The sequence below is a fragment of the Papilio machaon genome, chromosome 18, assembly GCF_912999745.1.
Source record: "Papilio machaon chromosome 18, ilPapMach1.1, whole genome shotgun sequence".
Lineage (NCBI taxonomy): Eukaryota > Metazoa > Arthropoda > Insecta > Lepidoptera > Papilionidae > Papilio > Papilio machaon.
The window spans coordinates 3,883,372-3,897,354 of record NC_060003.1 but is presented as its reverse complement, the minus strand read 5'-3'; the positions used below and the strand labels follow the sequence as shown (position 1 = coordinate 3,897,354).

The 13,983-nt window shown below is 33.2% G+C and overlaps 1 protein-coding gene across 1 annotated transcript in view; it reads right to left on the bottom strand.

Annotated features, from left to right (window-relative positions):
• Positions 1-8,610: 8,610 nt before the first annotated feature.
• The window catches only part of LOC106721128 (F-box/LRR-repeat protein 7), a 30,567-nt gene continuing 25,194 nt past the window's right edge, over positions 8,611-13,983 (bottom strand). Inside the window, exons 4-8 of the mRNA XM_045682204.1 lie at positions 12,872-13,016; positions 11,081-11,266; positions 9,807-9,952; positions 9,348-9,521; positions 8,611-9,102 (exon numbers count right to left, since the gene is read on the bottom strand). Of these exons, the coding sequence (XP_045538160.1) occupies positions 8,890-9,102; positions 9,348-9,521; positions 9,807-9,952; positions 11,081-11,266; positions 12,872-13,016 (864 nt within the window). The 3' untranslated portion in view covers positions 8,611-8,889. The remainder of the gene's footprint in view (positions 9,103-9,347; positions 9,522-9,806; positions 9,953-11,080; positions 11,267-12,871; positions 13,017-13,983) is intronic.

Below are 13,983 nucleotides of genomic sequence, written 5' to 3'. Positions count from 1 at the left end.
ATCCTATGGCTATATGTATAACCATTTTTGACCACTAAAACACTTGTTTTTGTTTTTCGAACATATCGTCTCTGTATTTACAAAGGAAATAAGAAATAGGACATTACGATATAGTACATGTTGGCCGAAAACCTTTTACACTACGTTTTCTCTGCAAATTTAATTTGCTAAATGGGACTGACATTTGCTTAATGCGCCGTAAATGAGGGCATCTATTTGTGCCTGATATTAAGGAATATACTTTGGGAAAAGCAATGTACGTCACTGCATTTTAATATCATTGTTTTTAAGAACAGGTTAATAATACGTTCAACAAGTTGACTAAATTTTATATAATAACTAGCTGTCGCCCGCGACTCCGTCCGCGCGCAGTTAAAAAAATGGGGGGAGGGGATTATGAAAAACAGATGTTGGCCGATTCTCAGACCTACTGAATATGCTCACAAAATTTCATGAGAATCGGTCAAGCCGTTTCGGAGGAGTACGGTGACGAAAACTGTGACACGAGAATTTTATATATTAGATAATAATACAATTATCTACTTCGTTTTAACCCTTCTCATCCAGTAATTTTTAATTTGTTTTATTTGCTTTTACTACTTTTCTTTACTTATCAATCAGTTGTCAAATCTCATTAACCCATGGGTTCCACGGTCGGAAATATTAAAAAAAAACACCTGTCGTCCTTATTACCTCTAGAAAAAACAAAGAAATATATGAGTTTGTACAATTTCTTTGTCAGTGGAAATGGTTATCTTACAATTTAATCTCCAATTGTGACATGTAAAAACATATGTTTTTATCACGTTGAAAATAATCTGATCTCAATAAGTGGTTAAAGAAAGTTTATTTTACACTAGCTGTGCCCGCGACTTCGTCCGCGTGAAATACTATTTTGGGTAGCATTTTTTTTGAGCTAATTATTTTATTTAACCAACGTGCTATGCTTTGATGTATGTAGAAGAACATACAAAGAGGTGTGCCCGGACCGCGCCAAATGTAGGTCCTGGGTCTCTGCCTACCCGTCTGGGTTACGGGTCGAGAATTATGTTGTTGTTGTTTTTTTACTTAAACTTATAAAAAATGCCAAAAAATATTAAACTTACAAAATATTCACATGAACATCTTCCCATACAAACTTTCATCCCCTATTCCGTTTTGTTACATTGCAACCTTGAGGGTAAAACTTTTACAAATTTCAAATGTCATACTTATTTATATCAAATCAGCAGCCTAAAAAATAAGTTTAAAGCTTCTAACTGTAAAAATGACGATATTTCCATACAAATCCACCCTCACTTTCAGCCTCTTATAACCCTTTTTTCGCGTTAAAAAGTAGGCTTTGTCCTTCCTCAGGCTCTAGACTAAATATTGGTAAGGGTAACATCAAAACATATTAAACAAAACATTCACCAAAACCTTACATATTTCCTAACAAAATTTCATCCCCTATTGTTATTTACCACTCTTGGGGAAAAAATTTTTACAAAAATTTAATTTCATATTTATCTTTATCAAATTAGCAGCCTTGAAAATAAGTTTCAACCTTCTACCTGTAAAAATGACGATAATTCCATACAAACTTTCACCCCCACGTTCAACCCCTTGCAAACCCTTTTTCGCGTTAAAATGTGCCCTATGTCCTTCCTCAGGCTCTAGACTAAATATTGGCAAGGGTAATAGCAAAACATATTAAAGAAAACATTCAACAAAACCTCACATATTGCCAAACAAAATTTCATCCCCTATTGTTATTTAGCACCCTTGGGGGTAAAATTTTACAAAAATTTAATTTCATATTTATCTTTATCAAATTAGCAGCCTTGAAAATAAGTTTCAACCTTCTACCTGTAAAAATGACGATAATTCCATACAAACTTTCACCCCCACGTTCAACCCCTTGCAAACCCTTTTTCGCGTTAAAATGTGCCCTATGTCCTTCCTCAGGCTCTAGACTAAATATTGGCAAGGGTAATAGCAAAACATATTAAAGAAAACATTCAACAAAACCTCACATATTGCCAAACAAAATTTCATCCCCTATTGTTATTTAGCACCCTTGGGGGTAAAATTTTACAAAAATTTAATTTCATATTTATCTTTATCAAATTAGCAAGCAGCCTTGAAAATAAGTTTCAACCTTCTACCTGTAAAAATGACGATAATTCCATACAAACTTTCACCCCCACTTTCAACCCCTTACAACCCCTTTTTCGCGTTAAAATGTAGACTACGTCGTTCCTCAGGCTCTAGACTAAATGTTGGTAAGGGTTACAGCAAAGCATATTAAACAAAACATTCACCAAAACCGAATATATTGCCAAACAAAATTTCATCCCCTATTGTTATTTAGCACCCTTGGGGGTAAAATTTTTCCAAAAATTTAATTTCATATTTATCTTTATCAAATTAGCCTTGAAAATAAGTTTCAATCTTCTACCTGTAAAAATGACGATAATTCCATACAAACTTTCACCCCCACTTTCAACCCCTTACAACCCCTTTTTCGCGTTAAAATGTAGACTACGTCTTTCCTCAGGCTCTAGACTAAATATTGGTAAGGGTTACAGCAAAGCATATTAAACAAAACATTCACCAAAACCGAATATATTGCCAAACAAAATTTCATCCCCAATTGTTATTTAGCACCCTTGGGGGTAAAATTTTTCCAAAAATTTAATTTCATATTTATCTTTATCAAATTAGCCTTGAAAATAAGTTTCAATCTTCTACCTGTAAAAATGACGATAATTCCATACAAACTTTCACCCCCACTTTCAACCCCTTACAACCCCTTTTTCGCGTTAAAATGTAGCCTATGTCCATCCTCAGGCTCTAGACTATCTGTGTACAAAATTTCATTTAAATCGGTTCCGTAGTTTTTGCGTGAAAGCGAGACAGACAGACAGACAGACAGACAGACAGACAGAGTTACTTTCGCATTTATAATATTAGTAAGGATTAACAACAACACACACACATACACTATCCCAATAAATAGTTAAAGAAATTTTATTTGACATTAACAGCACACACATACACTAGTACACAAGTTAATAAATTAAAAAAGAAATACGTAAATATGTAACATTTAAAACTAAGATGTTTTTTAGTTTTACGAGTTTAATATAGTTGTTAAGATATTAATTATTTGATCTCATCCCAGTCACATGGGGCCAGCGGGCAAAGTTTTATAAAAATTAATGTTTTGGCTTAATTTTTTACAGCCGGCCGCCTATGCGTCGCCGACCTATCGTGGAAAGAATAAATTGAAATTATATAAAATAAAAGTTAAAACCTAAATAATTATAGCTAAATACTTTAAAATTACTTCTAAAAATAAACCAACAATAAATAACAATTTAAGCGTTGAAGCCGGATAATTGCTTGTACGTCTCGGAGATGAGAACGAAGACTTATCAACTGACAAGGCTTCTATTTCATCTCCTTGTTTACGGTGAGTTTCCACTGTCAAAACTCTTGTATAGAAACATATTATTATATTGGAAAACCAGGAACAACAAAATTTAAAACGGGTCAAATAAAACGTATACATGTTGTAAAAGCAAAATTAGATTATTTCTATTATAAAATTATTTTGATTTTATTTTTTGGTTTTTTGGCAAAAGATAAGTATCCTAACTTTTGATTTTGGTTTACTGGACTTATTTCAAGTAATTGATTGCTTAATGCAGATAAAATTTCTCTTTTAAAAAACAAAGAAAAGTCATTACAGAATAGTACGAGTTAATATTTTTGAACTTTGATAATAACGTAATTTATTTAGTTGATAAATTAAAATGATTTCTAAAATATTTTAAACTCGCCCTCGACTCCCTCTGAGCTGGATAAAAAAAAATAACCAGTAGTCTATATGTACATATATGTTTTCCAGATCATATTTTATACGATTAGGTTTGGAGATACCTTCTAACAAACATACTTTCGGATTTATGATATTAGAAAGATTTGTAATTGCACAAAATAAGTTTCACTTTAAAAATTTAAATTAAAGGTACTTACATAAATCATTTTCATTATTCCAAGCTCCGATGCAGTAAAATTCTTTTTTCTTCGAAAGTAAGTTATCGTCATTAAAGTTTTCAGTAAATTATAACTTTTTCTTTTGATAAATTTAGTCTCCATTGTGATAATTTTCAGGAGAAATAATTCACTGTCACCTTTTTTTGTAATCTTAATTATGACAGATCTGCTGTGACGTCATCGCAAACTGATTGGTGTTCCCAGTCACGTAATAATATAAGCAAGCAATGAAACTATTGTTATTTCGTTATTCAACTGTTATTTAACGTTACAAAAAGTTACTTATGTTAAATAACAGTTGCTTTTATAAAACTTTATATTAATATCTAAAACTTGTTAATCTAATATATAAAATTTTCGTATCACAGTTTTCGTTCCCGTACTCCTTCGAAACGGCTCGACCGATTCTCATGAAATTTTGTGAGCATATTCAGTAGGTCTGAGAATCGGCCAACATCTATTTTTCATTTTTTTTTAACTGCGCGCGGACGGATTCGCGGGCGACAGCTAGTATTATATAATAATAACAAATAAAACTATTTCATTAAATAAAAAAATGTCTAAGTCTATCTTTATGTACGTATGTAATATTTTTGTGTATGTTAAAGAGTCGGTCAACTTCATTAGGTTTCATTGTAAACCCCTCTGAGTACTCTTATAGTTACTTAACCACAAATTCCAGACCTAATAAAATAAAAACACCTCTATTCAAAAGGCACCCTCCGCATCTTGTAATTTATCTTGGTGGATCTCTCAGTGTAATTTTCTCTGACAGCGCACTATTGTGGGATTTCATAGCACTTATTCAGAGTTGAATCTGCCTTAAATAAATCACTAATGTGATTGACCCACCCTCGTAAAGGACGGTCGAGATAATTTTGTTGCAATTTATACTGAATTTATATAAGTTTTTATGTAAAGGACTTTATCGTTAGAGCTAAAATACTTTTTATAAGGTAATTAGTTATGAATCTAATTTATTGTAATGATTCAACTTTACTTCACAACAATTATAATATTTTAAAATATGACTTGAGCTTATTACGAGTATCATTTTTAATTTATTTACCTACTTATTGGTTTGATGGTTATTTTTTTAAAAAATAGTAAATATTTATATTGCAGTAATAAAATAAAACAATTTATTAGTATTAATTATAATTTAATTATAAACTGAATCAACAATGGCAATTGAGTTAATTAATTAAAAAATATAATTTTACAATATAAACAATATCTTTTAAAGATATTTATTTTACAAATACTTAGTTTATCTTAAATAAAACTAAATAGAATGATTATTTACAAATTCTTACAAATATTTTTCAGAAAAATTGTTTGAAAAATCCTGTTTGTTTCAGACAATTTTTAATACTATGGCACATATAATATAATTTTCAGAATTTATGTTTCTATAATTTAGATAAATTGAGCACAGTAAAAATTGATATATTTCGATAATTGCACCAAAATTACATTTACTTTTTAATTATTTACAATTTTATAAAGAAAAGTATAAAAAACATCTTAAAAAACATTTGTATACTAAACTTAATATAAATAGCAATTTTAAAGCCTTTATAATACAAAGATTGTATACTATTACATTTTTATTTACATGTTAATAAATGGAAATTTATTATAATAAAAAAGATTTTGGACCATATATTCTGAGAGTCGTCAAATCTTAATCGTGTGTTTTAACTGACGATTTCTATTACAGATTTTTTCAAATATCTTGTCAGCTATATTCTTATTTAAAAAAATGTATATCTTGAATTCGTTGGAAAAAAATATTCAAATTTTAACGATTTTAATGTATTAAGTTGTAAGTTCTGATGCTATTTTAAAGGATATTCGCTTTATTTAAAGCTGCGTTTTAGGAACCTAATAAATACATGTTTAAACAAGAATATTTACACATGTTTATGAGTATAAACATTGAGATTGCTCGATATAATTTCATCATCATCATCAGCTCACTGTACGTCCCCACCGAGGGGCTCGGAGCCTACCCTAATTTAGGGGTGACTAGGCCTTAGTCAACCACGCTGGCCCAGTGCGAATTGGTTGACTTCACACATATCTCTGAATTTCTTCTCAGATATGTGCAGGTTGCATCACGCTGTTTTCCTTCACCGTAAGAACGTCGTCGTACATATGTAAATAGCAACTCGAAAAACACATTGGTACATGGCGGGATTCGAACTCAGGACCTGCAGATTGCAAGTCAAGTGCTTAACCCCTATGCAACCGACGCTCTCGATATAATTTACTTATTAACATCATAGCACTCATTCTTTCATGATAACTTTTCCGAAATCCTTAAAAAATCACATATAGGTTTGGTCATTATAACAAAGCCGGACGAGAACTAGATTTTGTTATTGCCTACATTGATGTTTAAATATTTAAAGTTATGTTTAATAATATTTACCAATAAATTGTGAAATAACATCAAATATGCGTTCACTGTAAATATTTCTCAACGTTAAGCCCGATTTTCTGCACATTTCAATATGTTTTGTAATTTATCAAAAACGTGAGTTAATTTTTCGAAATTTAAAATCTTATAAAGGGTGTCTCAGTAAGAGTGCACTTTTTCATTTTAAAATAAAAACAAGTATTTTATGACAAAGTTGTGATATTTTTATTGTATTGTAAAGAAGACATGTTCCGATTAAGTATGGAATTAAAAATCTGGCAAATGACCCCCACGGCTCCGATGACTGGCCATTACTCTTTTCATGAATTTTTCCATGACTTTTGCACAGATATGTGGCTGTATCTCACCGATGACGCGTTGGATTTGGTTGCGCCGTCCTGCTGAAACCACATGTTGTCCAGATTCATACCGTTCAGTTGAGGCCACAAGGAGTCCGTAATCATATTCCTGTAACGAATGCCGTTCACAGTCACTGCAATTTCGGCCTCATTTTCAAAAAAGTAAGATCCAATCACGCCGCCTGACCAAAATCCGCACCAGACAGTTACTCGTTGTGGGGTGCATTTGTTTCTCATGGATTGCATGAGAATTTTATGAGTCCCAAATTCGACAATTTTGTGTATTCATGAAGCCATTCATGGATCCATATGGATCATCGGAGAAAATGACTTTTTTCGAAAAATTGTGAAATTTTAAGAACGATGTTGTATTGATGTTTTCGGATTTTCGGCGACACTCTCGTTTACAGCAGCAATGTTTTCAGAGACCGACCGGTACGTTGCGCAAAGGATTCTTATTATCATATCAATTTTTTGATCACTCTTCGAATGGTTGACGCATTAGGTGCACTTTCTCGGCTGTAATTTTTCCCATTTTTGTAATAAGTTTTCACAATTATAACGTGTTGTTCTTTCAAAAAGCGCACCTTTTTTAATAATCGGAATAAACAGAGGTGACAACTGTAAAATTTCAGACTCGCCACTTGCACGGAAAAAAAAATATTCCAATTTTAAAAAGTGCACTCTTACTGAGACACCCTATATATAAATAATCTTACTATTATTATAAACTAGCTTTTCCCCGCGACTCCGTCCGCGCGGAATAAAAAATAGAAAACGGGGTATAAATTATCCTATGTCCGTTTCCTGGTTCTAAGCTACCTGCCCACCAATTTTCAGTCAAATCGATTCAGCCGTTCTCGAGTTATAAATAGTGTAACTAACACGACTTTCTTTTATATATATAGATTCGAATGTTTAGATGGATGTTAGTTAGAAGGTATCTCCAGAACGGCTAAAGGGATTTCGCTGAAATTTGACACAGATGTAGAATATAGTCTGGAAGAACACTTAGGCAACTTATTAAGTTTTTTAATTCCGCGTGGACGGAGTCGTGGGTGGTAGCTAGTATAAAATAAGTTACATTTTAATTTGCTTATACGAGTAATATTCAACTTTAAATAATATAAAACGTGTCATGAACACGAGCTTTTATTTAGAAAGCTTTTGATAATAAAGCTTTGTTCTCTGATGACATTACCATACAATGAGCTTTTTATACAAAATTAAATAGCTTTTAACCCTTTAATTCAATTTTAAATTTATACGTGTTTAAAGTAAAAAAATAAACGATTGTTTTCAGAATTTTACTTCAATTGATTTCACAAACCTGACCTCGAGTTTTCATTACTGAAAAACATACGTACATAAGTACCCTATATAATATACAAATCTGAAAAAATGTAGTTATAACTTGCTAGAAAGACATTGATACTTTTCTATATTTGTCTCATTCTAGCCTAGTATTGACAACGTGAAGAGGTTATTTTTAACAGTAAACAACCCGGGGGTCCGTTTTTCACTGTGGCTTATTCGGACGGGCAGTGAGTTTACGTGACTGGAATTTCAACCGACAAAAACCCCATAGTCATTGTGAGTTATTGTAATACGGTAATATAAAGTAAATTGGCGTCTCTGCGACATACGCGGATAGCCAAGTTCATTCAGCGCCAAATAACGCACCCAAAGGAGATATTAAAGTTATTCCTTTGTGGAAAAATACAAGTGTTTCACATTAGTGTGTGCACACGATATTAAAATGTATCATTTCTGCTACCCCTATAATATTTGTACAATAACACTTACTTTCAATGTGTGTACATCTTTATCTTTATATTGTAAGGTCTGTCACACTTTTGTGTCTCACCCTGCAACCAGAACCATCACTTATTTTATGCACATCCTTATAAAACATGCCGCGGACGACTTACAATTCACCATGCATTGTCCTAGTCTACTGCCGTCCCACCCACTTTAGAGAATGCACTTTTTATTAACAAAAGCCGGGCTGATGTGTTCGATTCTGTAGTACCACAACCACTTGAGCCTATGCATACGCCATCAACAGAAGCCAGGATTGGTGTGTTCAATGACGCAGCGCTTGCAGTACTTCTTGACGGCGCGATATCCGCGCAGCGTGACGGGTGTGTCCTGTATATTGAGCTGCGTGAGGCCGCGGCAGTAGTACGCCACCGCCTCCAGCCCGTCGTCACCGACCAGCTCGCAACCGCGCAGAGCCAGCTTCTTTAGGTTAGGACAGCAACGTGCTAGGATCTGGAATGTGTTATATACATTAGAATTATGATTACACGAATGACTGAGATGAAGTGAAATGTATTATGATTAAATCTGTAACTTATGTTTTCCAAAAAACAATATAGTTCGAAATTAATTCATATGTATCGAAATTAAATTCTTAAAGTAACTTTATACTTGCGATTACATTCATTGATATGCACTTTTCTTGAGGGCTACCTCTACATCACCACTTTCCTTTCCATTGTTATTATATAAGTTACCTGTAATCCAGCTTCAGAGACATCAGTAGCGCCGAGGTCGAGCGCCCGCAGCCGCGAGCAGCCCCTCGCGATCGCCTCTACTCCGTCGTCTCCAACTGCACCGCAACCGCGTGCGTTTAGATACCGCAGCTTGTAGCAGCGGCGCGTTAATGTTCTTATACCAGAATCTGACACCTATATAAAAATATTTATTACTTACTTAATGTAAATAAAATTAGAGCACTCAGAGGAGGGAGGTTGTATGGACGTAACAATATAATAAAGCGTCAACTCGTTTACAATAAACTTTCCAATTTACAATTTAAAATAGATTCAAAATGGATTCATTTTTTCATTCCTTGGATGGGATACAACTTTAAATGGATTTATTTTAATGCTAAATCGCGAGTACTTTCTCAGTATTAGATTTAGTTAAAAGTGTCATGTAAACTGGTGTATAAGTGACCAGCATAAACTGACCTGCGAGCACTTGGCAACAGAGAGGTAGCGTAGCGCGGGTCCTAGCTTGGCCAACTCGTACAGGCCGAAGTCAGTGACGCCCGTACAGTCCGATACGCTCAGCTCCTTGAGCGCGCAGTACGATGGGATCCATCGCACGCCTGCATCTGTAAACAAAGGATATAAATTTTACACTGCCGAAACATCTGTAAAGAAACTATTTGTTATCTCTCTTTTTAATAGAATGAGTGGGATGACGATATGTTTCTGTACATATGTTTTGGTAGTGGAAACCCGAAGTCGTTATAATTTAAAGACAACATGTTTTTGATTTCTTTACAGTTTGGTGTCAGTCATGTATGCTTATCCCTATGTAATTTTGCAATTTTGCAGTGCAATTTTAATTCGTACAATTTTGCAAACGGAGCTCAATGGTTTGTTAAATGTTGTCAGCACATAAAATAAAAAATTCAACATTAAAAGTTTTTCAAAGTTTGTCTGACGGTCTCTACAACGTTTCATTCATTCATCGAAGAAAGTCTTCTATTGAAGCTCGCAATGTAAAGGAGTGTAGCAAATAAAATTATGGCTATTGTATAAATATTCCAATAAGACGGGCCACCGTGCAACACAAAGGCTTCGGTCCATAAGATTCGCTGCAAAGATAATCTAATAAAGTCGTTGCAAAACTAAGCGAAAGCAATCACCGGCCGACGCCTGTAATGTGGCGTAATGACGGGTTCATATTGATATTTAATGGTAAAATGACTGACCAAGCGCGCACAGATGCAAATATAATAACTGTGATTTATTAACGGACGCCGGACTTTATAGGTGATGATTTATGGCACTGCGAACTTTACCTGACCATATTTATTTGTAAAGCAACAGCCCTTTTGCTTTTATATTACGCAGTCTTTCCTTGAGTGTAATCTTAAATTTTAATAACATTACGGCGCTCTTAAATAAAATCTAAAAATGTATATGTTATAAATTTGAAAACGGTTTCACAATTAAAGAGATGCGACACAGGCGGTGCTGCGATGATTTCAATGAAAGATGAACATACAAGACTGTGACTGTTGTTTAGACAATTTCGAGCTTGCACATTGCATCTTCACGGTGATATGATGATGATGATGATAAAAGTATTATTAAAAATTGGCGATGAAAGGTTGGTAACGTATCTGTAATAACGAATATCTATGAGTACCGGTCACATCGCTATACTAGGTTATTGGGTGACCGCTTGCAGTTGTTTATTCTAAAAAAAAGTTATATTTTCTATTTGTTACCTGTGACTAGAGTACACCGTCTAAGGTAGAGGTATTGCAGTGAGGGGCATGTGTGCAGCAACGCGCACAGACCGGCGTCACTCACGCCGCTGCAGTCCGTCAGATCTATGTATTCCACGGGAGGCCTTCGCGTTGCTAACCGGCTCTCCAGCCACGCCCATTCTGGCCAGTCGACGTTCGGACATCCTATATAAAGAAATACAATATGAACTAACAAGAATGCTACTGTTAGATGGTACAATTAAATAACAAGTATACGTACAAAATACGACTCGTAAGAATCGAAGTAACGATACACGAAAGATGTGACAACGAAATGCACCTAGTAACAAAAGTTTGTTACAATGATCAGTAAATATAACAATAAGCGAACACAGTAAATCTTAATTATATCTTACTTCTTACAGATATTATAAATGCGAAAGTTTGGATGGATGGATCGATGTTTGTTAGAAGGTATCTCCAGAGCGGCTCGACGGAAATTGATGAAATTTGGCCCAGATGTAGAACATAGCCCGGAAGAACACATAGGTTACTTATTATATTTTTTTTAATTCCGCGCGGACAAAGTTGCAGACGACAGCTAGTATGCTTATAAATTTACTTATATATTATAAAATAGGTTGAATATTAATAAATTTTTCAGAAGAATTCAAACAGACAAATATACTAAAAATATAAAGTAAACTTTAATTTATGCCTTCGCAATAAGTTGTCATTTATGTTCATTGTTTATTCTGGAATAGTTTACCCTTAATTGTTTTAGTTTAAGTGATAACAGTAACTAAGCTTTGTTGTAAACAAAATATTGAATTTACCAATTTAATCTATAACGATTTAACCTATCGATTGTCTGAAGAAATATTTGCACGAATGTTGCCGTATTTGGCAAACGAAACGTTCAATATTTATGAACGGCAAAGGCTTAGCGGATATTTCTAAATATCTATGTCTAGCTCCAGTGTAATACATTTTAGTTGGCAAGTATGCATGAATCATAATTTATTTTGTTCCTTTATTGTCTTCCATTCTAATAATTTTATTCTGTCATCCTATAAACACACAGAAAACTTTATCTTCTTATAAACTAGATAGATGTAAATAAACTTTATGTACCTATAAATCTTAAATATGTCATTTTAAATATTTTTTAGGAAATTATTTCTATTGTAACCAGGTAGAAGTGTACATAGAAATATTAAAATGTAAAACATAATTACTTAAAATTATTTAAGACCCTTAACTCTGTGATAACTTTATATAGGTAAGCTACATATATGCTAAGTTAACATCCAACTCGTAAAAAGCGTAAATATTTCCTTTGTTCGTAGCAAACCGCTACGGAATTTGCTACGATATTCTACCTTTAAGTATTCAAAACTTTAAAAGTATACTTCAATGTTTCTTTTTTACATTTTTTATTGTTACAATTAAAAATATTTCATAAAGATGAAAATAAATTTAATGAGCATAATTCTGTGAACAAACGTCTTGAAAAGAACTAAATTAATTAGCTAACAAAAGGACAAAAAGCTTCAAAGACAATCTCTAAGAAATGAAAACTTTCATAAAAATTTGGTATTTTTCTCGTACTTGAAATCTAATTTATTATAGTGCACAATTTAAAGTGGGAAATAACATTTTTTGTTAAATATAATATTTTGTTTCTATTTCATATTTTACAGTGTTGCAAGGCCAAAGTCCAAATAACTTCAATTAACTGAATAGGGTCAGTACTATAAAGCGATAACAAGCTATAATATATTTAAAATTATATCACAATAACATTACCCGTAAGATCAAGATGCCTTAAATCGACCAGATCAGTGACGATAGGGGCGAGTGCTCTGGCGTCCATACTAGTCGCGCCCGTGATCGCTAGGTGAGTCAGATTCCTGAACGTCGCAGCCAGGAGTTGTGCCCCAGCTACCGACACCTGTAAACAATAATAAATCAACATCAGCATATAAACCAGCTGATAGAAATGAAATTGAGAACTTGTATAGGTACATATACTCGTAAGTGAGGTGGAAAGGAAATAGAGTTAGCACTTTAATATGTATCTTTATAATTGTAACATACTTCCAACACAATATAAAGCATTCGTTGACAGTATTTTATAACAACACTAGTTATCGCCCGCAACTTCGTTGACGCGGAAGCAAAAAAAATCTTAATTAGTAGCCAGGCTCTGTCCTACATCTATCTATGCCAAATTTCAGCCAGATCCTTGCAGCCGGACTGGAGATACCTTATAACTAACTTCCATCCATCCATCCATCCATCCATCCATCCATCTATCCATAGAATAGATCTGTGCAAGAGCTATTGCTGCTACTGACTCTATCTATTAAATGATTGCAGACTTTAACCAGAGATCATATTTCAATTGAATCAATATTCATAAAGATTTATCAACAACACATCAGGTGTAATCTTACTGCTAACGTATTAGTCATTGACGTTTTTAAATAATCGTTACTACGTCTCATACATAATTTAACCATTGCAGTAAATCTCGTGATCATTGAACGATACGTGATTGAATTACCAAAGCAATGTTCTTATGAAAGTCCAGTTATGTGTTACCCCTATCGATCGACTCGATCAATATTTACAACTTGGGAATAAATATCTTGATACTTTTTTTTTATGTTTCATTGATCAGAGCTTTAATTTTTCTGTTTAATATTATGTTATCTTGTTAAATTAGTAAACAAGTTGTTTATCTATTGAACTTTTTAAATGATTTATAACTCTATGTATGTACAATATAAGTGACTTTTCAGTATAAATGCAACTTTTACTATAAATTTAGTTATAGAGTTAACCTTGGATTGTTGTGTCAACACAAATGTCTATGTAAATTAAAAGGTAATTAGAAACTAAAATGCCGATTTTTA